The 27,749-nt window shown below is 36.9% G+C and overlaps 1 protein-coding gene across 4 annotated transcripts in view; it reads right to left on the bottom strand.

The window, feature by feature from the left end:
- CTNNA2 (catenin alpha 2) overlaps positions 1-27,749 on the bottom strand; it is a gene marked incomplete at both ends in the record, with an annotated part of 1,036,807 nt that overhangs the window by 41,257 nt on the left and 967,801 nt on the right. For 3 of the 4 annotated variants that reach the window (XM_082672515.1, XM_082672516.1, XM_082672518.1), the window contains 3 exons: positions 1,875-2,009; positions 13,326-13,431; positions 22,675-22,856. In XM_082672515.1, the coding sequence (XP_082528641.1) occupies positions 1,875-2,009; positions 13,326-13,431; positions 22,675-22,856 (423 nt within the window). The remainder of the gene's footprint in view (positions 1-1,874; positions 2,010-13,325; positions 13,432-22,674; positions 22,857-27,749) is intronic. The other variant, XM_082672517.1, reaches the window with a different exon arrangement.

Genomic DNA, 27,749 nt, shown 5'->3' with positions numbered 1-27,749 from the left:
AAGCTTGGAAAAAAAATCATGAAGAGACCAAGAGCAGACCCATAACTGAGCAACATAAGCAAACCTTTATAATGCGTTTCACTCAGAATTATTATAAAGTTGTATAACATTCCTCTAAAAGAAGCCTTCTCCCATGCAAGGATTTATGAACATTGCCAATAAGACTCAAAGAAGGAAACAGGCTTCTTGATGGTGTTCTCAATCTCAAACACCTCTGCAAATGCCAACAATGCAGGTGATAAAAGCCAGTGATGGTTTGGACTACATCTAAATGAGGAAAACACAATGGAAATGAAGCTCTGGAGGCAGTGATGAACAATGGGTACTGAGAGGATGATGGAGAGTAACTCTGCCAGTAAAACTCGCTTAGATGAGGTTGTGGAGTCTGAGATCCACAAAGATGCTCTGTGCATCCATATAAATAATAAGATTTGGAAAGTAACAAATGAAAGCACACAAGGCAAGCTAAACAAAAAGCACTCGGTTCCACAGGTGCTATATACAGATGGACATGAAAGCTGAATGGTATGGGAAACTATACCATTGAGGCTGAAGATAAGAAAGGAAGCAAGGGAGATGCAATGTTTTGATCACTTCTTGGCAGAGAGAATCTTGATTATTACCAACTTGGCAGAAAGGACACACTGCAAGACAGATTGCTCTTGGTTGTTGAAGAATGTTGAAGCAGGATCATTTTGGAAATGCAAAGAGGTGACTATGCTTTGGGAAGAGGCACAAAACAGCAATTTACTGGGCTCTAGGTGCGACTGCATGGAACAGGCTTTCCAAATGGCATCTCCATGCAAACCAGATCAGCTCTTTTCCCAGCTATGTTTTCTGCAAGCCAAACAATATAGGAACTGAAATCTTTGGGTTCAAGAATGATTTTTCCACATATTTTTTTTTATCAAATGGTCAACCTGCTGAATTTCTGAAAATGGCTTGAGGAAGAACTGAGCTTCATGACCAATCTGATTTTCACAAGGCATTCACCATATTGATAATGCTCTGTTCCTGGTAATGCCACACTTAAAATGGCAGCATCATGGTTGACTGGGAAAAGAACTAAAGGTAGCAGAGCCACACTTTGGAATTTGCAAATAGTTTATAATAGATGGCACCTTGTGTTGAAAGAAAGGGACTGAGGGAGGAAAAGAAGCCAAGGTGAAGAACCTCAACACATACATTGGAAATCTTGCCAAGAAATCATGATTCTTCTATCATTGAACTTCTTGTTTCTTTGCATTTGATTAAAATGGACCAGATACTTATATTTTCATGAGAAGGGAAACGCTGAAGTGATTGAACAAAGGATATATAATTGTTAGTGTTTGACAACCATGTTAGTTTTTGGCAACAGCACATCAACCTGTGTTAAATTCAAACATTTTCTGGCTTTTAAGGGTTACTGATAACCTAGTATGCATTGGAACCTGATGAATGAATTCCTATTGTTTTCATCATCTCTAACATGTGAACACAATCCACACATAGAGAGGCTTGCTCCTGAACAGAGAATGAAAATTGCTAGGACTAACAGAGGGAAGTAGACTTACAATGAGTAAATATACAAAAGCCCCAAATAATTATAATAGTCACAGCTTGGCAATGAGTTTCCAGACTATGAAATTAGTTTTCTTGTGAAGAATGGAGATTTTACAAGGCTAGTATAAACATGGGGTAATTGGAAAATCAAACTGTTCTTTGTGAGTTATTGTAAGGTCTGGAATAATGGTGATAACATTTATTATTTTAAAAAAGCCTCCCTATGAATCACTGTAGTTTGGGGGTTTTAGCAGTACTGTTGCCAAGAATGCTTGCCTTGGAAGTACAACAGTGGGAACTTGAATTGTGAAGCCCAGGTCCCAGCTTACCCCTGACACAATGAGCTCTCCTCCCAGATTCTGTACTTCTGCTTTCACCTTGCTGCAGATATTAAGTTGATGGCAATACAAGGCAATTCGTTGAAGGTAGGCTAATAAATCCTGCTTACATGCTGAATCAGGACACTATAAAACATTAAAAAAAAAGGTCATCTCAATTAGTAAGTACTCTTCAGTTTCTAATACTTGTTATATAAAAGCTGTGAGAAGAAAAGGTTTCACTGTCATATACCTTAATTACAACCATTCAACTTAACTTCTTTATAGTGCATTTTAGGAAGGCCACAGGCAATAGGTTAGAATGGTTAGCTCTACTTTGATAAATTCTATACAAAAAATATTGATGATCTCCCGGAAAGTCTTACTGGGACTTCTGGATACATTTATGAGTATTTTACCAATTATCTTCTAAACTGCTAAGAAAACAATATCTATAGGTTTTTCCCGAGTGGCCCATTCAACGTTCACTACATGCAAAGTTATTTTAACACAGAGAACAAAGCAACAGATGCTAGAAGGAAATCATCCTGTGTGGCAGTCTCTCTGCCATAGTACAAGATAGAGTTTTAATTCAGTTAGTTGGGGGAAAATGCACTTGTTTCTTTTGGCTTTCTAAGACATGTATCATTCACTAAAGGAACTCTATTATACTTCTTGGAATTCCATATTTATCCAAATTTTAGCAACATGATAAACTTCCTTTAAACAAGAGACTCTGAGAAGGATCAAGACCACTGTAAAAGAAAAAGATTTGAGTGAAATGAATTTGAAGCCAATTGAAATAAGCTCATAAGTGTAACAATAAGACCCTTCAAAGGATGGACCAAAGATTTTGAATTCTCAAAAAAATTCTGGTGACCATAGATTTTTAATTCTCTTTGTAACTTAAGTGGGTAGATATCCATCAAATACACACTGAGCAGAGCTGAACACTTCCACAGACATTTACATGATTCCCTAGAGAATTTCTGAAGCTTCAATGCCAATGGCTATCCAGTAATTGAAATATATTTCTATCGCTATCCAAAGTTCAGCTCAAAATTCTCCAGGACAGTCTATTGTTCCGACTCAATCTGGCACTTGCAAAGGACATATAATCACCAGATCCTTGATGAAACATTGTAAGAAATGAGTACCTACAGCCCAAACCAAAGTATGTTATTTAGAATAAGAGTATGCGACAAAGACTCCAACTAAGTTTCCTTCAAGTTCAAGAAAGGGAATTCTTTCATTAATACTGTGAAGCCAGTCATTTGACATAGCAATTTATCTAATAAATGACAAAGGGGTCTTTTGTATGCATAACACTTACCATTGTGGTATTTTTTTCACTAACTGCATTTATCAAGAAAGAATCCCACAGAGACTGTTTTTAGCTTCCTACAAGTACTTAATACTGTAATATTTATCCTACTCCAGAGACTCATATACTGAAAAGAAATAACTTTAAAATGATATCTCCCTAGAGGGCTGACAAGGCTTTTGATACAAATACCTTGTAGTAAATTAAAATGGAAGTTCTATCTCAATGGAACAGTAATTAAAAATGCAACAGTCCGTAAAAAGTTTATATTGTGTGCATATCTCAAATCTTCATAAAAATATTTTCCGGCAAGATAAAGGCAAGCAATAGACATTTTGAAAATGCTCATTCTATTCTATTATTTAAACTAAAGTATTTAAAACACACATAAAGGCATGATGGGCCAAGAAAAATAACTCTTATACCATGGAAATAGTAGAAATGGGTGCAAAATTTGAGAAAGAAATGCCCCATTCAGATGAAGCATTAGCAAAAATTGCAAGTTGCTCCACAATTGATGATAAGAAGAATACCACAAAGAGAGTGTTACGTTTAACTTCATCTCTTTTTTGTTGTTGTTGTTACATCATAATTAAATAGCATTTTAATATTTTGTCACACTCTCAAAATACATCTTGAATCCTGGGATATTTGTGTGTGTACATGTGTGGTGTGTTTTCCAGATACCAAAACTGTTTGGGGCTATGCTTCATGTTGCATGATTGTTGGAAATAAGTATCCAAAATTACAAAATCAAAAATAAGAATCACAATAAAAAATATTGACCTCAGGGAGCCTAAACATATTGAGAAATAGTTTCAGCCGTGAGATTCAGAGTATAATGGAAAGGCCATCCAAACTCCATCCACTCTGACTCCTAAGAAGGAGTCTGTCCAAACACAACCTGGTTTCAGAACCACCCACCAATCTCTGGTCATTCCACTCATTCCAACATTTTGCAAACAATTCCCTGAACATTTGCAGAAAAAATGCAGCATTCTTTCCTGGCTGGTGCATTTCTGTATGTTTGCATGTACGCATGAATATTTTCAAGTAAGTTCGTTGTCTCTCCTCTCTTTTATTTTTTAAAATTAATATTATTATTTATTTATTTATCTTTATTTTGGTTGTGCTGGGTCTTAGTTGCCACACACATGCTCCTTAGTTGAGGCCAGCAGCTCCTTAGTTGTGGCATTTGAACTCTTAGTTGTGGCATGCATGTGGGATCTAGTTCCCTGATCAGGGATCAAACCCATGTCCGCTGCAGTGGAAAGCAGATTCTTAACCACTGCACCACCAGGGTAGTCCCTACCCTCTTTTTTTTTTTTTGCGGTACGCGGGCCTCTCACTGTTGTGGCCTTTCCCGTTGTGGAGCACAGGCTCCAGACACGCAGGCTCAGTGGCCATGGCTCATGGGCCCAGCCGCTCTGCAGCATGTGGGATCTTCCCAGACTGGGGCACGAACCCATGTCCCCTGCATCGGCAGGCGGACTCTAAACCAATGCACCACCAGGCAAACCCCCTCCCCTCTCTTTTACATGAACTTCCTAGGTTACATATGGAGCTCAACCTATGCTGCAAACTGTCGGAAGCTTGGCAGTTGGCATTGTCCTGAAATTAGCAATTTAATAATGTTACAAATTTCAATTCCTACAAATTTCAGGAAATTCTCAAATTATGATAATATTTAAATGAATTAACTATACTATTGAGTATTCCTCAAAAATGCAAAAGAAAGCAAAAAACATTCCCTCAGATTAGCCATCATATGTATAAAAAAAGTTAAATTGAGACAATCTGTAGGCTTAATTTAAATGTAATACTAATAGTTTAATCATGTGTTTTTCTTTTCAGACTTTGGAAGATGAGTAAATCTAGTATTGACTTGAAGGATTCTAAAATTGAGGATGCTGAAGACAACAAGGATTTAGAGAAACAGTTATATTAAGGAATGAGGGAGAACAATTAGAGTAAGCAACTCAAAAATAACAGGAGGGCCAGGAGGGGAAGATGGCAGAAGAGTAAGATGCGGAGATCACCTTCCTCCCCACAGATACACCAGAAATACATCTACGTGTGGAACAACTCCTACAGAACACCTACTGAATGCTGGCAGAAGACAGGCCTCCCAAAAGGCAAGAAACTCCCCACGTACCTGGGTAGGGCAAAAGAAAAGAGAAAAAACAGAGACAAAGAATGGGGACGGGACCTGCACCAGTGGGAGGGAGCTGTGAAGGAGGAAATGTTTCCACACACTAGGAAGCCACTTCGCGGGTGGAGACTGCGGGTGGCGGAGGAGGAAAGCTTCGAAGCCGCGGAGGAGAGCACAGCAATAGGGGTGTGGAGGGCAAAGCAGAGAGATTCCCGCCCAGAGGATCGGTGCCGACCAGCACTCACCAGCCCAAGAGGCTTGTCTGCTCACCCTCCGGGCAGGCAGTGCTGGGAGCTGAGGCTCGGGCTTCGGTCGGAGCGCAGGGAGAGGACTGGGGTTGGCTGCGTGAACACAGCCTGCAGGGATTAGTGCACCACGGCTAGCCGGGAGGGAGTCCGGGGAAAAGTCTGCACCTGCCGAAGAGGCAAGAGACTTTTTCTTCCCTCTTTGTTTCCTGGTGCGTGAGGAGAGATGATTAAGAGCACTGCTTAAAGGAGCTCCAGAGATGGGCGCGAGCAGCAGCTAAAAGCGTGGACCACAGAAACGGGCATAAGATGCTAAGGCTGCTGCTGCCACCAGCAAGAAGCCTGTGTGTGAGCACAGGTCACTATCCACACCCCCTTCCGGAGAGCCTGTGCAGCCCACCACTGCCAGGGTCCCAGGATCCAGGGACAACTTCCCCGAGAGAACGCACAGCACGCCTCAGGCTGGTGCAATGTCAGGCAGGTCTCTGCCGCCGCAGGCTCGCCCCGCACTCCATGCCCCCCTCCCCCCAGCCTAAGTGAGCCAGAGTCCCCGAAGGAGCTGCCCCTTTAACCCCGTCCTGTCTGAGCGAAGAACAGACGCCCACCAGCGACCTACACGCAGAGGTGGGGCCAAATCCAAAGCTGAGCCCCTGGGAGCTGTGAGAACAAAGAAGAGAAAGGGAAATCTCTCTCAGCAGGCTCAGGAGCAGCGGATTAAAGCTCCACAATCAACGTGATGTACCCTGCATCTGTGGAATACATGAATAGACAACGAATCATCCCAAATTGAGGAGGTGGACTTTGAGAGCAAGATTTATTATTTTTTCCCCTTTTCCTCTTTTTGTGAGTGTGTATGTGTTTGCTTCTGTGTGAGACTTTGTCTGTATAGCTTTGCTTCCACCATTTGTCCTAGGGTTCTATCTGTCCGGGTTTTTTTTCTTTTTTAAAAAAATTTCTTTCTTAATAATTATTTTTTTATATAACTTTATTTTTTTATCCTACTTTATTTTATTTTGTTTTATCTTCTTTCTTTCTTTCTTTCTTTCTTTCTTTCTTTCTTTCTTTCTTTCTTTCTTTCTTTCCTTCCTTCCCTCCTTCCTTCCTTCCTCCCTCCCTCCCTCCCTCCCTTCTTTCCTTCCTTCCTTCTTTCTTTCTTTCTTTCTTTCTTTCTTTCTATCCCTTTTATTCTATGCCGTGTGGATGAAAGGCTCTTGGTGCTCCAGCAAGGAGTCAGTGCTGTGTCTCTGATGTGGCAGAGCCAACTTCAGGACACTGGTCCACAAGAGACCTCCCAGCTATACATAATATCAAACGGTGAAAATCTCCCAGATATCTACATCTCAACAACAGCACCCAGCTTCACTCAGTGAACATCAAGCTACAGTGCTGGACACTCTATGCCAAACAACTAGCAAGACAGGAACACAACCCCACCCATTAGCAGAGAGGCTGCCTAAATTCATAATAAGTCCACAGACACCCCAAAACACACCACCAGACATGGACCTTACCACCAGAAAGAGAAGATTCAGCCTCATCCACCAGAACACAGGCACTAGTCCCCTCCACCAGGAAGGCTACACAACCCACTGAACCAACTTTAGCCACTGGGAACAGACACCAAAAATAACGGGAACTACCAACCTGCAGCCTGCAAAAAGGAGACCCCAAACAAAGTAAGATAAGCAAAATGAGAAGACAGAAAAACACACAGCAGATGAAGGAGCAAGATAAAAACCCACCAGACCTAACAAATGAAGAGGAAATAGAAGGTCTATCTGAAAAAGAATTCAGAATAATGATAGTAAAGATGATCAAAAATCTTGAAAATAGAATAGACAAAATGCAAGAAACATTTAACAAGTACCTAGAACAACTAAAGATGAAACAAACAACGATGAACAACACAATAAATGAAATTAAAAACTCTAGATGGGATCAATAGCAGAATAACTGAGGCAGAAGAACAGATAAGTGACCTGGAAGATAAAATAGTGGAAATAACTACTGCAGAGCAGAATAAAGAAAAAAGAATGAAAAGAACTGAGGACACTCTCAGAGAACTATGGGACAACATTAAATGCACCAATGTTCGAATTATAGGGGTTCCAGAAGAAGAAGAGAAAAAGAAAGGGACTGAGAAAATATTTGAAGAGATTATAGTTGAAAACTTCCTTAATATGGGAAAGGAAATCGTTAATCAAGTCCAGGAAGCACAGAGAGTCCCATACAGGATAAATCCAAGGAGAAACACACCAAGACACATATTAATCAAACTGTCAAAAATTAAATACAAAGAAAATATATTAAAAGCAGCAAGGGAAAGACAACAAATAACACACAAGGGAATCCCCATAAGGTTAACAGCTGATCTTTCAGCAGAAACTCTGCAAGCCAGAAGGGACTGGCAGGACATATTTGAATTGATGAAGGAGAAAAACCTACAACCAAGATTACTCTACACATCAAGGATCTCATTCAGATTTGATGGAGAAATTAAAACCTTTACAGACAAGCAAAAGGTGAGAAAGTTCAGCACCACCAAACCAGCTTTACAACAAATGCTAAAGGAACTTCTCTAGGCAAGAAATATGAGAGAAGGAAAAGACCTACCATAACGAACCCAAAACAATTAATAAAATGGGAATAGGAACATACATATCGATAATTACCTTAAATGTAAATGGACTAAATGCTCCCACCAAAAGACACAGATTGGCTGAATGGTTACAAAAACAAGACCCATATATATACTGCCTACAAGAGACCCACTTCAGACCTAGAAACACATACAGACTGAAAGTAAGGGGATGGAAAAAGATATTCCATGAAAATGGAAACCAAAAGAAAGATGGAGTAGCAATTCTCATATAAGACAAAATAGACTTTAAATTAAAGACTATTAGAAGGAACAAAGAAGGACACTACATAATGATCAAGGGACCAATCCAAGAAGAAGATATAAAAATTGTAAATATTTATGCACCCAACATAGGAGCACCTCAATACATAAGGCAAATACTAACATCCATAAAAGGGGAAATCGACAGTAACATATTCATAGTAGGGGACTTTAACACCCCACTTTCACCAATGGAAAGATCATCCAAAATGAAAATAAATAAGGAAACACAACCTTAAACAAGATGAACTTAATTGATATTTATAGGACATTCCACCCAAAAACAACAGAATACACATTTTTCTCAAGTGCTCATGGAACATTCTCCAGGATAGATCACATCTTGGGTCACAAATCTACCCTTGGTATATTTAACAAAATTGAAATTGTATCAAGTATCTTTTTCCGACTACAACGCTATGAGACTAGATATCAATTACAGGAAAAGATCTGTAAAAAATACAAACACATGGAGGCTAAACAATACACTACTTAATAATGAAGAGATCACTGAAGAAATCAAAGAGGAAATCAAAAAATACCTAGAAACAAATGACAATGGAGACACAACGACCCAAAACCTGTGGGATGCAGCAAAAGCAGTTCTAAGGGGGAAGTTTATAGCAATACAAGCCCACCTTAAGAAGCAGGAAACATCTCGAATAAACAACCTAACCTTGCACCTAAAACAATTAGAGAAAGAAGAACAAAAAAACCCCACAGTTAGCAGAAGGAAAGAAATCATAAAAATCAGATCAGAAATAAATGAAAAAGAAATGAAGGAAACAATAGCAAAGATCAATAAAACTAAAAGCTGGTTCTTTGAGAAGATAAACCAAATTGATAAACCATTAGCCAGACTCATCAAGAAAAAAAGGGAGAAGACTCAAATCAATAGAATTGAAATGAAAAAGGAGAAGTAACAACTGACACTGCAGAAATACAAAAGATCATGATTACTACAAGCAACTCTATGCCAATAAAATGGACAACCTGGAAGAAATGGACAAATTCTTAGAAATGCACAACCTGCCAAGACTGAATCAGGAAGAAATAGAAAATATGAACAGACCAATCACAAGCACTGATATTGAAACTGTGATTAAATATCTTCCAACAAACAAAAACCCATGACCAGATGGCTTCACAGGTGAATTCTATGAAACATTTAGAGAAGAGCTAACACCTATCCTTCTCAAACTCTTCCAAAATATAGCAGAGGGAGGCATACTCCTAAACTCATTCTATGAGGCCACCATCACCCTGATACCAAAACCAGACAAGGATGTCACAAAGAAAGAAAACTACAGGCCAATATCACTGATGAACATAGATGCAAAAATCCTCAACAAAATACTAGCAAACAGAATCCAACAGTACATTAATAGGATCGTACAGCATGATCAAGTGGGGTTTATTCCAGGAATGCAAGGATTCTTCAATATACGCAAATCAATCAATGTGATATACTGTATTAACAAATTGAAGGAGAAAAACCATATGATCATCTCATTAGGTGCAGAGAAAGCCTTCAACACTGATTTATGATAAAAACCCTGCAGAAAGTAGGCATAGAGGGAACTTTCCTCATCATAATAAAGGCCATATATAACAAACCCACAGCCACCATCGTCCTCAATGGTGAAAAACTGAAAGCATTTCCACTAAGATCAGGGACAAGACAAGGTTGCCCACTCTCACCACTCTTATTCAACATGGTTTTGGAAGTTTTAGCCTCAGCAATCAGAGAAGAAAAGGAAATAAAAGGAATCCAAATCAGGAAAGAAGAAGTAAAGCTGTCACTGTTTGCAGATGACATGATACTATACATAGAGAATCCTAAAGATGCTACCAGAAAACTACTAGAGCTAATCATTGAATTTAGTAAAGTAGCAGGATACAAAATTAATGCACAGAAATCTCTGGCATTCCTATACACTAATGATGAAAAATCTGAAAGTGAAATCAAGAGAGCACTCCCATTTACCATTGCAACAAAAAGAATAAAATATCTAGGAATAAACCTACCTAAGGAGAAAAAAGAACTGTATGCAGAAAATTATAAGACACTGATGAAAGAAATTAAAGATGATACAAATAGATGGAGAGATATACCATGCTCTTGGATTGTAAGAATCAACATTGTGAAAATGAGTCTACTACCCAAAGCAATCTACAGATTAAATGCAATCCCTATCAAACTACCATTGGCATTATTCACAGAACCAGAACAAAAATTTTCACAATTTGTATAGAAACATAAAATACCCCAAATAGCCAAAGCAAGCTTGAGAATGTAAAACGGAGCTGGAGGAATCAGGCTCCCTCACTTCAGACTATACTACAAAGCTACAGTAATCAAGACAGTATGGTACTGGCACAAAAACAGAAATATAGATCAGTGAAACAGGATAGAAAGACCAGAGATAAACCCACACACATATGGTCACCTTATCTTGATAAAGAAGGCAGGAATGTACAGTGGAGAAAGGACAGCCTCTTCAATAAGTGGTGCTGGGAAAACTGGACAGGTACATGTAAAAGTATGAGATTAGATCACTCCCTAATAACATACACAAAAATAAGCTCAAAATGGATTAAAGATCTAAATGTAAGGCCAGAAACTATCAAACTCTTAGAGGAAAACATAGGCAGAACACTCTATGACATAAATCTCAGCAAGATCCTTTTTGACCCACTTCCTAGAGAAATGGAAATAAAAACAAAAATAAACAAATGGGACCTAATGAAACTTCAAAGCTTTTGCACAGCAAAGGAAACCATAAACAAGACCAAAAGACAACCCTCAGAATGGGAGAAAATATTTGCAAATGAAACAACTGAGAAAAGATTAATCTCCAAAATTTATAAGCAGCTCATGCAGCTCAATAACAAAAAAGAACAAACAACCCAATCCAAAAATGGGCAGAAGACCTAGATATTTATCCAAAGAAGATATACAGACTGCCAAGAAACACATGAAAGAATGTTCAACATCATTAATCATTAGAGAAATGCAAATCAAAACTGCAATAAGATATCATTTCACACCAGTCAGAATGGCCATCATCAAAAAATCTAGAAACAATAAATGCTGAAGAAGGTGTGGAGAAAAGGGAACACTCTTGCACTGCTGGTGGGAATATGAATTGGTACAGCCACGATGGAGAACAGTATGGAGGTTCCTTAAAAAACTACAAGTAGAACTACCATATGACCCAGCAATCCCACTACTGGGCATATACCCTGAGAAAACCTTAATTCAAAAAGAGTCATGTACCAAAATGTTCATTGCAGCTCTATTTACAATAGCCCGGAGATGGAAACAACCTAAGTGTCCATCATCGGATGAATGGATAAAGAAGATGTGGCACATGTATGCAATGGAACATTACTCGGCCATAAAACCAGACAAAATTGAGCTATTTGTAATGAGGTGGATGGACTTATAGTCTGTCATACAGAGTGAAGTAAGTCAGAAAGAGAAAGACAAATACCGTATGCTAACACATATATATGGAATTTAAGGGAAAAAAAATGTCATGAAGAACCTAGGGGTAAGAGAGGAATAAACACACAGACCTACTAGAGAATGGATTGAGGATATGGGGAGGGGGAAGGTAAGCTGTGACAAAGTGAGAGAGTGGCATGGACATATGTACACTACCAAACGTAAAATAGATAGCTAGTGGGATGCAGCCACATAGCACAGGGAGATCAGCTCAGTACTTTGTGACCACCTAGAGGGGTGGGATAGGGAGGGTGGGAGGGAAGGAGACGCAAGAAGGAAGAGACATGGGAACATATGTATATGTATAACTGATTCACTTTGTTATAAAGCAGAAACTAACACACCATTGTAAAGCAATTATACTTCAATAAAAATGTATAAAATATATATATATATATAGGAGACTAGGACCATCTCAGGGGGAGGAAACAATCCAAAATTTTTCATTGTCTCCAGAGAGCATAACTGTTTTGTAGTCTAGAAGGCAAATTTATGCTCATAATATTTTCTCCATGTAAATAGCAGTTTATATAATATTTTCTATTTCAGAATCTTAATTTATATTTTAAAACATTTTCCTTTTAAAACAGTTCAAACTGTAAGCCACTGGTTTCTTAAAGAGATGAACATCAGCTATCTGGAAAAGTATATTGCCTAAAGTACCCTTAAAAGAAATGGCCCATTATTGCAACAAGACTTATTTAGAACAGGATTTTAGAGTTCCAATTCAGCAAAATAAGATGAAAAGTGTGGAAATAAGCTCAAACACTCAACATTCAGATTGTGAACTATTATAACATGTATCTTAGTTCAGTCTAAAAGCATAAAAGATATTATTGAGAATTTCATTAATCTCTGATGCCCTTTGAGTCTGGATGAAAATAAAGTTGAAATCTGGATGTTCTTGACTATGTGGATTCATCCCATTTATCCTAGGGCATAAATTATTATGAGAGCATCATTATAGTGAGATCAATTATAACAAGAAGTAAAGTTCTTTCTTTTTCTTCCCCCTGTGCAGTGTATTTGACTTTCTGAATGAGGACAGCCAGGATCCATGATTCCTTGTGGATTATGTCTCTTAAAAAGTGGGTACTCTTCTTTCTCAAGGAATTTTGATCATTGGATTTACTAGTCCCTCCTGAACTGAACCCACCTTTGGCATCAACTCAGTCTCCACAGAGTTAGAGACCAGTTTGTAAAATGGTAGCGATTCTCTACAATTCATTCTTCGGGGGCATTTTATAGAGTGCATAAAACCCATTACAGAACGCAAGAGCTAGTTAATGACCCCACTCAGCATGTGCTTGCTCTTCTCTCTTATATTACCTGATCAGCCACAGCTCGGGCTAATTTGTCCATTCGAGAGCCTGCTTCGGCAATTTTCTTGGCGGCATTAATCACATCAGATGTATTTTTCAACGGGCCTTTGCCTCTGAAAAAACAGACACAACATAATTAGAAATCCACTTTATGACAGGAAATAGACACACCTACCATATTGTTTGTCCAGGACTCTGCTTTTGTATTTGATTTGGCTCTGACCAAGTTAGAGGAAATTTGAATGTTTTCTTGATTCACTTCAATTTCCATGTAAATAATTCAATTTGCTTGCACTCATTTTTAGGGAATATTTTTTCCCTATTTGGATGTGCATGCTCACATTTTATTCTTTACATGCATTTCTATATATTTTAAACAGTGGTCCCTTAAAAAATATGATCGCCACAAGAGCAATGGGAATTTAATATGGAAATGCTTACCATGTGTCTATGCTGTTGTATATACATTTGTCTTCATAACAACCCTAACAAGTAGGCATCATCATTCCCATTTTAGAGAAGAAAAAAATAGACTAAAGTGAATAACTCATCTAAGCTTATGCAAATCATGTGATAAATTCTAAATTTAAATCAGAGGCTAGCCAAAATAAATGCACATGCATTGTCTTTCATACCATGCTCAGCACTATTATTATGTTAATTATATTTTTAAGTTCACTTTGGCTCCTTAAGAAGCCACTGTCTCTTGTCCATAACTCGGAACTGTTTGGCCAGAATTTCAGAAATCTGCTGAGCTCTTACTCTTGCTGGTTTATATGTTTCTGGGACTGACTTACAAAGGAAGATGCACAGAACACTGTAGATGTATTTATGCTGAACCATTTTCCCAGTATTTTCACATAAGGCTTTCAATTAGGTGAACTGTTTAAAATTACTTGTCTTTTAAATATTTATTTGAAAGGAAAAGGAAATTATGCTGCATCATAAATCTTTGAACAAAATGTTGCATATGATATGATTTTTCTTCACTTGTCTTGAGAGGTAAATAAAATAATAGACTAAATACATTCATCCTTATATTTTTAGCATTGTTACTGGTCTCCTTATATGCATCTAAAAATCAATGCATTTTTTAGGCCTACAAAATTATAAACCTATAGTTAAAACATGTGGTAAAATATAGAGAAAAACCACTCAGAAGTGATTTATTTAGAATGCATAGAGACTGGGCAATAATTGCCATTGTTATATAATAACGTTTTATAAAATGGAAGACTTAAAATGACTTTAGAAAATAAATGTAAATGAGGGGCATTTTGTTTCCCTCTTAATTTTGTCTCTGGCATTTTCAGTGTTAGTAGGTAAAAGTAAAATATATTGTGTTCATGTCAGTGCTTAAACACGTACATAGGGAAATTCAAAGCAAGCTATTTCATTTTGCTGTGGTAACATTAACTCTTCCATAAAAGACACTGATTTTTTTTCAGTTGTTGTATAGATTTTTTAAATATGGACAGAGATTTTACATGTGAATTTGATATAATATGGATGAATTAAAGAATCTGGACAATTGGGCTCCCATTCTCTCACATTATTTTTTTAAATTATCTCTAAATAAACTTTTATTTTGTTTTTGGTTTATATTTTTAAAGGAAAGGTTAGATGCAGAATCTGTTAATATTTAATATTACTCTCATTATTGTTTATTTCTCTGTAACTTCCAAACCTTAGAAAATCTTTTTTGCAAACTTACTCTGACAAAATATTTGTTGTTACCTTTTGCCTTCATCTTAACCCATTCACAAAGGGCTGCATTATGCTTGATTTTTCATTACTAACAATCTTGGTGTTTGTTTGCTCCAAGAATTTCAAAGGACTTGAGGAAATGCTTTCTCATGAACCTTTCATGATAACTTTCAACAGTTGATTGACTCTGACAAAATGTGCTAAGTTAATAAAGAACATTTATAGAGACTTGAATTTGTTTGAGGCTGAGACTCCCATATTGCAGCTAAAGCATGATTAGAAGCATGTCTTTTGTGATTACACCAGAGACTACAGTACATAGACTCACTATTATATTGTATTTAAAATTTTGAGACTTTAGAGTTCACATTGCAGACTCAATTCAAATGTTTGGAGTCACAAGTTGATGACAGGGATGTATTACATGAAACTAGAGAGCAATGTAGAAATTTGGGGATCATCAAATATTTCCTCATTTTCTGATTGAGAAAGCTGGAACCCAAAGAGGAAGCGAAGTGACCTGCCCAAGATGATAATGCAGAGAGTGATAAGGAGAGAGAAAAAGGACTGCAACCTCTGTGTCCCTAATCACAATTTAGTACTCTTTTTGCTATATTCTGATGAGATAGCTAAAGTAGTAATCTCAGAGAAACAAAAATAGCCATAACTACAGATATTAATATGCAAGAAATAACAAAAACAATAATCATCTGACTCAAGAATTTAGAAAGTAGGAAGAAACTAATAAAAATCACTAACATGTGGTATCTAAAATATGACACAAATGAACATATCCATGAAACAGAATTACAGACATAGAGAACAGCCTTGTGGTTGCCAAGGAGGAGGAAGGTGGGGGAGGGGAGAACTGCGAGTGTGGGATTAGCATATGTAAACGATTACATATAGGATGGATAAAAAACAAGGTCCTACTGTATAGCACAGGGAACTATATTCAATATCCTGTGATAAACCATAATGGAAAAGAATATTAAAAAAAAGTCTCTATTATAGAGTCACTTTGCTGTACAGCAGAGATTGGCACAACATTGTAAATCAACTATACTTCAATAAAAACATAAAATTAAAAAAATAAGAAGAGATTTATGAGTTAGAAAATAACAGAACACAGAAAATAAATAAATCGATTCCAAAAAAAGGAAGGCAAAACTGATATAGAAAATATACTTAGCTTGCTATCAAGAAAAAAATAGGAGAAAAATATTCTAAAGTAAAAAAAGGTAAGATTTAAATTATCTTAAAAAACAGAACATTTCAAGTATTACAATACTAGTTTCCTCAAGTACATGTAAAGAAATTTGAGAACATGGATGAAATAACTTTCTAGGAAAATATAATTTACCAACACTGGCTAGAAAGTAGATTTTGAAAACTCTAAAGAATCTGATTTCCATGAAAGAAATAAGTAAGGCTGTCAGAGAGAAAGCTGGTCAAAAAATCAGTAAATCCAGATGGTTTCTCAGAGGAATTTACTAAACCTTTAAAACAGGGGTCCCCAACCCCTGGGCCACAGAGCAGGAGGTGAGTGGCGGGCAGGCAGGCAAGCAAGCTCCCTGCTCCCCCCACCCCATCGTCTGTGGAAAAATTGTCTTCCAAAAACTGGTCCCTGATGCCAAAAAGGTTAGGGACCACTGCTTTAAAAAGAAAATAATCCCAATGCAATTTAAATTCTTCCAGAATATAGGAAAAGAAGAAAGACTTCAAAAACAGTTTCATTAAGTAACATAATATTGATATCGTCAGAAGCACCTAATACAAATTATTTATTTAAGATTCTGCACAGCAAAGGAAACCATCAACAAAATGAAAAGGCAACCTACTGAATGGGAGTAAATATTTGCAAATCATAGATCTGATATGGGGTTAATATCTAAAATATATAAAGAACTCAATCAATAGCAAAAAAGCAAATAATCCAATTTAAAGACAGGCAGAGGTCCTGAAAAGACACATTTCCAAAGAAAACATACAGATGGTCAACAGGTACATGAAAAGATACTCGATTACTAATCATCAGGGAAATGCAAACCAAAACCACAATAAGATATCACCTCACACCTGTCAGAATGGCTTATATCAAAAAAACAACAAAAAACAGATGTTGGCAAGGATGTGGAGAAAAGGGAACACTTGTGCACTATTGGTGGGAATATAAATTGGTGCAGCCACTATGGAAAACAGTATGGAGTTTCCTCAAAAAATTAAAAATAGAACTGCCATATGATTCAGCAATTCTACTACTGGGTATTTATCTGAAGAAAATGAAAACACTAATTTAAAAAATATATGCACTCTTATGTTCATTGTAGCATTATTTACAATACTCAATATATGGAAGCAACCTAAGTGTCCATCAATGGCTGAATGAATAAAGACACAAATAAATGGAAAAACACCTCATGTACATGGATTAGAAGACCTAATATTATTAAGATATCAATAATACACAAAGCAATCAATGTAACCCCTATTAAAAACCCAGCAGCAATTTTGCCAAAATAGAAAAATCTATCTTAAAAAATCATATGGATTGTCAAGGCATCCCAAATAGACAAAACAATCTTAAAAAAGAACAAAGTTGGGGGCCTTACTACAAAGCTACAGTAATCAAAACAGTGTAGTACTGGCATAAAGACAGATGTATAAAATAATGGAACAGAATAGAAAGCCCAGCAGATTTTTGACAAGGTTGTCAAGACCATTCAACAGGAAAAGGACAGTGTTTTCAACAAATGATATTGGGAAAATTGATATCTACATGCAAAAGAATGAAGCAGGACCTTTACCTTATACCATATACAAAAATCAACTGGAAGTGGATCATGAGAGCTAATCTATACATATTTTACAAGAAAAGTTAAGGGAAAAACTTCATGATGTTGGATTTGGCAATGATTTCTCACATGTGACACCAATAAAACAGGCAACAACAACAATAAAAATAGACAAATTTGACTATATCAAAATTTTTAAAACTTCTGTGCATTGAAGGACACAATCAACAGAATACAAAGGCAACCCACAGAATCAGAGAAAATATTTGCAAATCCTATATCTAACAAGGGGTTGATATCCAGAATATAGAAAAACTCCTAGAACTCAACACTAAAAATTAATCAGCCTCATTAAAAAATGGGCAAAAGACCTGAATATACATTTCTCCAAAGAAGAATACAATGGCTAATCAGCACATGAAAAGATATTCAACACCACTAATTGTTAGGAAAATGTAAATCAAAATCACAATGAGATACCATCTCACACTCATTAAGATAGTTACTATAAAAACAAACAAAAACAGAAAATAAGAAGTCTTGGCGAGGATGGGAAGGAGTTGGAACCTTTGTGCACTGATGATGGGAATGTAAAATGGTGCAGCTGCTATGTAAAACAGTACAGTGGTTCCTAAAAAAAAATAAACATAGAACTACCATGTGATCCAGCAATTCCACTCCTGGGTATATATTCAAAGAATTGAAAGCAGGGTCTCAAAGAGATATTTGTACACCCATGTCCATAGCAATATTATTCACAATCCAAGTGCCCAAGAATAGATGGATGGATAAACAAAACATGATATATACATTCATTGAAATATTATTTAGCCTTAAGAAGGAATGAAAGTCTGACATGTACAATATGGATGAACCTTGAGAACATTACGCTAAGTGAAATATGCCAGTCACAAAAAGACAAATGCTGTATGTTTTCACTTATATGAGATACTAGAGTAGTCAAATTCATAGAGACAGAAAGGAGAATGGTGTTGCTAGGGATGTTGCCCAGAAAAGATCAGAAGTCTGAGTCTTCCTATTAGTGGAAGGCAGTATGGACAAAGGGACTAGTTCCATTGGCTGTAGTTCCCAGGTTCAAAGTGATGGTTTATACCCTTTGTCTTTCCCTAACTTAATCAGGTTCTCTACTTTGGGCATTTTGAAAAGTGCTTTGAGGAATCTTGTGACCTTAAAGACAAAAGCCATCTTATTGTTCCATTTGGAACATGTTTTTAGTTTTCTTGGAAAAATATCAAGCCATAGAATTGGCTCTACTGTATAGGTTCATGTAACCTTCTCTCTTTTGCTAATAGGTGATTCTTATACAAGGGTCAATATTTGGAAGCTTTCCCAGGAAATGGTCACTTCCAAAAAAAAAAGAGAATCATGGAAAGCTATTACTGCATTACTGCTATCCACAATTTAACAACTAATTCATATTTATTTCATGAAAAGGTAATAGGTATTAATGAGAAAAATCAATGTGTGAGTGCATTCTGAGTCAATGTACTCAGTACCCAGAATTCTTAAATTCTGAGTTAATCCAAATTAAAAACATTTATTTACCATAGTTTTCTCAGTACCTCTAACAGATCAATATATGATGTGACTCTCCAGTAATGAGATATAGTAAGTAAGGAGTATATTTGTAAATGTACTGAATCATAGAATCCCGTTTTCAGAACCACAGTCCATAAAACATAGTTGGGAAATACCACTTTCACCAATTAGCTGAAGCGGTCTAAAGACAGCACAGTGGAAAAGTTGTATTAATCTGGGGATTAACGATAAATCAGGTGAGACTGTAGGACCATAAGTTGAATTATTCAAGGAAGTAACATTTATATGATGGTCTTGAAGTAGAAATACAAATATGCACAAAATTGAGAAGGAATCTAAGGGTCAGTAAAGGTAGGCCCTGGATAGCAAACTCAAGATTTTTATATTATTCTATGAAAAGAGGAAAGAAAGTTTTGGTGCAAAGGGAGCTAGATGCATGTCCTTTAATGGCCAAATATGGCATGGCATGAACTGACAAGAGTCAAGAATTGGAACTGGAAGACCAGTCAAGCTGTCACTTGGGCTGAAGCCCTGAGTGTCCATACCAAGGCAGGAATGAAATTTGGCAATAGCAGGCTGATTACATGATTCTTTACTGTAGCAGTAGATTGTACCCTGAAAGCTTTTTGTTTTAGCCTGAACCCCGTTCCTTTCAAGATCAGAACTTACAGTTGATCTCAAGAGACAGCTTTGTCCCTTGCTATACAATTAAACTTGGGTTTCTTTCCTGAACTACTGCCATTTGTACACCTTTTGTTATTGGGATACAAGACTGGCCCATGCTATTTCTTTCTGAAAGTGACATGAGAGGCATGGATTCACCCTATGCAAGACAGCATTTATGCCATCACGATGAGATGATGAACTGTTTCCTGTTCAGTTCTTGGAAGTCAAGAACTGAACAGGAAACAGACATGAGGCATAATCAGTTTTATCCATGAAGAAGTTATTACACAAATAATGAGGCAGAACCTCTCCAATTTTAATAATAATGGAGTGGATATCATTGAGATTACTGAATCAAATTAATGAATTAGCTACTGATAAGAATAAAACAACAAAATAATAAATGCAAGGGTTTTTTTTCTTGTACCCAAACACCCTTTAAATGTAAGATCTGAAGAGAATAGTCAAGTTTCAATTCCTACTCAGCTATATCCTTTCCTTTAAATAAAGGAACATAATACGTAAGAGCCATTAGAGGTATAGAGCTGAAATTATTCCTTTTTAAAGTGGAAAATGCAAGGCTAATAATGCATAGGGTCAAGTGCAGTGAACTTACAGGAGAGGCACAAAGAAAGGCTCAAATTAGCTACCTCTTTGCATGGCAGATGGGGGCAGCAGCAAAACCTCAGCTTCCTGTGCTCCATTTCCAATTCACAGTCTCTCCTGTTTCTCTGGCTATTAACTGTATCCTCCCTTTGCCCTCACAAAGGGGCACAAAACTACTCATCAGGCAGCGGAAAAAAATGATAACTAGTAGCACTCTAGACATTTCATTATCCAAATCAGCATAAAGTGATTGTACAAAATCCCTCAGGAACTGAAGTGGCCCTCTTTTCACTTTTAAAACTATGCTTTGACTGATAGAAAGTCTGTCTTATTTAACATCATCTAACAAGACCCCCTCAAGTATATCTCTCTTCCTTGACACAGTTATATATAATCTAGAGCATTATAAAATGTCTCCCTGATCTAAACTAGCAACATGACTTGATTCATCATTCACTTTAAATTAATGAGATTATTTGTTCAAGTGATGTTATTAATGGATTGTATAATATCCATCAGATAAAGTATGAATGGTGTTGAAAGCAAGCAAATTAAGTCATCACAGGCCTTGAAAAGCAATGACTGTGGGCTGCCATGATAGTCTGATTTGTAGGAAATTTAGACTTAAATAATGGCTCAGACTGAGTTATCCTACTATTATTTTTTGTGTGAAATAAATCTGTGAAACCAACAAAGACCAGCCAAATGTACAAATTTGAACTTCTAATGAATACAATGACATTTAAAATCTCGAAGGTCACCCTCATAACTTTAAAGTCATTCCACTAAAGTCAAAAACAATTTTTAAATATTTGGAGAAAGGACCAAGTGATGTCATTAGTACATACTGGCCAGAGGCAAAAGGTAAAGGGAAAAAGGCAGAGATGTGCCATATTTTATTATAACCTATAATTAATTGTAGGCTTTTCTTATTAAAAGCACTCAACAATCACTTAAAAAATTGTCACCCATAAGGTAGTGTCTTCACATTGCCACACATCTTATATAACTTTAATAACAAATACCGTGTTGAATCATTAAAACATCTTTTCTCATGTATCTGTGTGTGTCTGTGTTTCTCAGAAAAAGAAATCTACAGAAAAATGATAGCTTTCATTCATATGGCAGCATAATTTATAACTTCATTACCTCTTTGGATTTTAAAACTCTCCTGTGAAAGTTGATAAGAAGAGTATTATTTTCCCATTGTACAAATGAATAAAGACAGTACGAGACAGGTCCAAAATCACCTGGTATTTGGACTAAAAATCCAGGGATCTTTCATTGAGCTTTGCTCTCCCTTTGTCTGCCCTTTGGGTGGTAGGAAGGGCAGAAATGTCATCTCCCTTTAAAGAGGAAACTAAAAATGCAATGGCAGAAACAGCAATGACCCCTGATGAGGAAAAAGCTCCTGACAAAATTCTGACTGGTATCTTGATTTAGTAAAAGCACTGCTCAGAGCAAAAGGATCTAAAACTTATACAATGTTTAATTTCCTTGTCAAAATTACAGAATCAGAGAGTTGAACCTGATTCTTTGTGTATAAGGATAAAATATGAGCTGAGATTAATGCTAAATCATGAGCTAGCATTAAACCATATTACATGTCTACATGCACACACACACACATATATATATATATAGATAGATATTTTTTCCAAAGGGGTATTAACAAATCATACACCTTATCTTCAGAATAATACTTAAACACACTGCAAAACAGCATAGACCAAAAATGAGTCACCCAAGCCCCAGGGGTTTGATTTTATGACTGACTTAGGATGGATAATTAAAACAATAATAATTACAGAAATGAATCTGTTCTTTTTGACCAAAAAGACCTATCTGCTAAGAACCAGGTCCAGATCACTTTGACTTACACATGTAAATTTTATAATACCACTACCTTGCTTTGATGTAGTCTTTTAATTTTTCAGCAGGCTTTTCACATGCTAATACACACTGTTGTGCTTCTGTTATTTTTAATGAGAAAATCTTCCTCTTCCTGTCTCCAGGCCTCACCTTGTGAAGTCTGTCATTTCCATCATGATCATACACATCTGCTTGGCCAGCACAATGATATCATTGCCGCTGTCGTCCCATTTGGCCACTTCAGCATCCAGCTTGCTTTTCTCTTGGTGGAATATCTCCACCTGCTCAGCTATTTTTGCCTTCTCCTCTTGCGGTAGTTGTGCCATGATGGCCTGTGTGGGTTACAGAAAAAGTGTGACTAATGGTGACAAAGAAGCACAGACAGGAGGGTGACTCTGCCTCCAGTTAATGGCAAAGCCAGACCCTGACAAGGATGATAGGCTGCCCCACCATTCTGGAAAGTACTTTTTCTCCAGCCCCAAGAATGCAAAAGCACAGACTGGTAAGGTCCCCACATTCCCTGTCCCTGTTCCAACATACAAAAAAAATAAGAGATCCAAAGGTACGTGCACATTGACAGTAACAGAACTTCTTTGTCGCTATGATGACATATGTTTGTTCAAAAGAATCTATTCCTGACGATTTTTATATTTGGTCTTGGGAAACTTTTACCAGATGAAAGAATGCACCTCTTTCAACACTGAAATCTGTTCAGAAAAAAGAAAACAGGCCTCTGTTGCTGGGAAGGAAAAGAATTTTAAAGAATATCTGAGCATCCCAAGTGGGGTGGGGAGATGTCCTGTGAGTGTTAATGAAGCCATTCATGGTTAGATGCCAAACAAAAATCCCTTATGCAGGGCACATCAGGGATGGCATACCTATTCCCAGTCCTCCTGTATGGAAATCCTGGGTCGAACATGGGTCCCTGGAGAGCCTATGAGTATGTACAGGGAAGCTGTGATGGGATAAAATTTAGGATTAAGAAGCAAAGGTTGATTTTCAATAGCTGCAAGGTAAGGGAATGTAGAAAAGGAAAAACTACAGTTGATTCTCACTATTCACAGATTTTTTATTTGCAAATTTGCCTACTCTCTAAAATCTATTTGAAATCCCCAAATCAATATTTGTGGTGCTTTCAGACATTCACAGACATATGCAGAGATGCCAAAGTTTTGAGTCATCGACAACCATGTTCCCAGATGAGGCTGAACAAGGGTTTCTCTGCTTTCTTGTTTCAGCTCTCATACCATAAAGAAGCATCCTTTCTGCAATCTATTTAGTACCACATTTTCCACATATTTGCACTTTTTATTGGTGGTTTTGCTGTCTAACTTGGCCCCCAATACTAGTGCTGAAATGCTGTCTTGTGTCTCTAAGCACAAAAAGGCTGCGATGTGCCTAATGGAGAAAATACATGTATTAGATGAACTTCGTTCAGGCATGACTTTTAGTGCTCCCAGCTGTGAGCTCAATGTTCATGAACCAAAACTATCTAATAAGGTATCTAAACAGAAACACTCATTAAACAAGATTACATATTGATGGGTTGAAGGAAATATTAAGACTAGCAGCTCTCAGGAAGCTAACCCTGTATTTCCCCTAGGAGCAATGATTCTGTAGTTGCTAATTAAGCGTTCATGGTGACTTTACAGAACATAAGGGCCGTGAATAAAGAGAATCAACTGTATTTGTTAGACGCTATTTATGTAGCAGGCACTGAATGAAATGTTTGACATCACCTCAATGCATCCTCAAAGAACCATTTACAACCTGCTTCACTGAAAGGACCACGTGGATCAGTGTGTCAGCACTGATATCCCTCTCATTCTGGGATGCACGTATTCTCCAGAAGAGCATGATTTGGGGTACCGACAGCTGTTGCAAAGGACAAGTAAATAGCACAAAAAAACCTTCTTTCTATATTGTAAAGTTCCTCCCAATGTGAGTGAATTGTTTAAAGGAGAGGTAGGTAGCTGGTATCTAATGGAAATATCAGTGGATATAAGCTCAGAAAAACTGGGCTCAACCTGGCTCTGTAACTGACTTGGGTTAAGGCCTCATTGCTACTGGATCACATCCTTAACGTTCTATAATATAAGAATAGTAAACAATTACCTCAAAATGTTATGGTGGACAGAAAATGAAATAATAAATGTAAAATGAAAGTAAGCATGTGTGGGATTATTGTTAACATTATATTATCGTTATTTCTGTATGAGTTTTCTTCTAGCTGCTTCTCTAGCTTATTACTTAGTTGCCATCAAAGAGAAGGGATGGGCTCAGAGACTATGTGACTCTATAAATAGAAGATTGACATGATTCCTTGAACACAGGCATGTATACTGGGTACTGTACTAAAAGGCTTATGAATGGCAAAAATTTAATCTACTTAATTATTCTACAAGATTAATACTATTATTACCCTTATTTTATTAATGATGATACCAAGATCCAGGGAAGTTAATTAAATTCTGAATATTACACAACTAATGAGCTATAAGAATAGGATTCAAACCCAGGTCAGCTAACACCATACTTAACCATTGTGCACAATGGGATCACCATGCAGGACCATGCAGGTTAGACACTGCCCAGTGGTCCCAGCCCAGTGGGGCAAAGATCACTAAAACTCTAGGCTCTGTCCACCAGGCTGAGCATCCTAGACAAGCCTTCATCTGCCCAGGGTAAAGGGGTGGCTTTGTCTGATTTGCATAAAGTGTCCTTGAACCAGCAGCTTCCCAGATGCTACATCTTACTAATAGACAGCCATGTCTATGAAATCCCATGCATGCATGTGTGTGACTTTATACAAATAGCATGTGAGTGTGTGTGTATGATGTATGTATATACTTACGTAGATCAATATGTGTGTGTGTGTATACAAAAACTATAATCCATATTTTAAAAGCCAGACTTGTGCAAATACAATAAAGTATTAAAATACTAATATTTGAAAAATATTTTACAGTACTTTTAAAGATAGCTAATATACAAAAGAGCTTGTTATAAACTCACATATGCAATATCATAGTAACTGCAAGGCAGCTAGCTTTTCCAATACCTTTGAGATAGGTTTGGATTTACAGAAGTTTCCTGAAACATCCCTGTCTGATGTTCTAATGCTGTCTTAGATGCATCTGTCCTCCTCATACAAAATTGATAATCATGTTTTACTTAAGCCTCACAAGTCCTAACCCGCATCATTTAAAGCATCCATTAGGTGCTTCTCTGTAAAAGAATCTATAAAACTACCTGACAGACCTCCATACTCTACACTCAATCTCCAGATTCTAGCAATAAACCTGTCATTGTTCCAAAAGGGTTAATTTATGCATTAAAGGGTGTACACGTGTCTGTCAACTGTATCACTTGAGTTTCACATTGTGCCGTTTAGCATTTGAATGTTAACTCCCTTGCTCTAACTCTCTAATTTCGAGTAATGTCCTACCTCCGAGTTCTCTTTGAGCTTCCTGAGGGTGGAGTCCCCAGCATCCTGCACAGTGTAGAAGCTAAATACATATCTCTTGATTGACTGCTTACCCATTTTTCCACTCACTGCATCAACATAGTTTGAGAGAAGTTAACAGAACTGACATACGTTTCATAAGGGCACAATTCCAAAGAAAAACTGGCTCCTTAAAGCAGATTTGTGTAAGAAGATGTTATTTTGACTCTAGGTGTGCTCCGCCCGCATAATGCACTTAATGGTGTGTGATTTGGGTGTAAGAGTCGTTATATTTGCTTCTGCTTATATAGCTATTGATGAAGTAAAGTTGTTTCCTAAATATTATTAAAATTCTCTTAGCTTTTAAAAATTCATAATTGACCTTTTCTGAAACTGAAATTTAAAAAAAGGTTATCTATAAACAGTAGATCACAAACTGTGAAATTTGCAAGTTAATCAAATTAAAATTCAACACATGAGTTTTAATTAGGTCTTATCAATGTAACTCAGCAGTTTGAAATGTTAACACATTAAAGCCGTTCTAGCTAGGAAAAAAAAAATTAGAGGCTGGCTACATTCAAATCAAGTTGAATACAAAATATATGACATGCAATTGTTCATTCCCTCAAACTAAGGAAACATGAGAAAAATGATTTTCATGACGAAAGGGAAAGACAACAAATCAGCTTTTCTGTTTGTGTCATGTGATCACCTGGGGCGGTCTGAGATTTTTGGCTGCTTTCTGTGTAGCTAAGCACAGCTGTCCAGATTGTTGATCTGGGGCCCCAAGTCAGTGGCATCAGAGACTTGAATTCACAAAGTTTTCTAACCACCCTGTTCCATGCTCCTAGCCTTTCCTTTGAACATCCAACCACTTTTTTGTGATTGTTTTAAACTTTATTTATTAAATGAAAGTGCAAATCACTGACGCAAGCCAATGACCACTCAGCCCAGAATCTTTTTCTTCAATCTAAATCTCAAAGAGCTTTTTTCCAATCTCAAAAGGATTATTTTTTCCAATCCCAAGATGAAAAATGACTTTTAAAGTCCATGGACCTCCAAACTGATATGTTAGTTTCTTAAACACAGAGCAAGAGTCTTACATTTTAAGGCTTTAAGTACATAAATGTTTATAAATAATGATTTAAAAGGTTAAAATGTAATGTGCCCATTTCTACTCACTTGGTTTTAAAGCAGGATAATAAGCATAAGTAATTAAGGAGTGGGTGACTTTTACCTGTCTCAGGCTGTGAAGTGAATTGGAAAATTGAGGTTCTTGTCTCATTAATTCAAATTAAAACTTTCACGATGGTCTGAATTATCTAGCTCTTTCAGGTTAAATTATTGGTCAGTCTTCTAATGAATGACTACCTTGTGCTACAAGCATCATCATCATCTTCTTCATTAACCTTAACATTATGTAATAACTCGTGATACATTTCATCATGCATTTCTCCTAATGACATTATGAAGTAAGATGCTGTATATATATATTACACACACACACACACACACACACACACACACACACACGGGGACGAGGCAGGGACAGGTTAAGAAAGTTACCCCAAAGCCTCACAGCTTGGCCAAGTTCATACTTAAAATCAGGTTTGTGTGACTCCAAACAATATATTTTATCATGAAGGTTAAATGCCCAAGAGTTGTTGCTGATCAATTTTAACTATGTCAGCTTGTGAGGAAAGAGTTTATAAGATGTCATGTTTAGGAACAAAGGGCCTGATCATTTCTATATTTCATCAGATCAGGGTATGATTGTTCT

The sequence above is a fragment of the Grampus griseus genome, assembly GCF_964374135.1.
Source record: "Grampus griseus genome assembly, chromosome: 15".
Lineage (NCBI taxonomy): Eukaryota > Metazoa > Chordata > Mammalia > Artiodactyla > Delphinidae > Grampus > Grampus griseus.
Note: the sequence above shows the minus strand (reverse complement) of the source record. Positions and strands in the feature narration are given on the sequence as shown.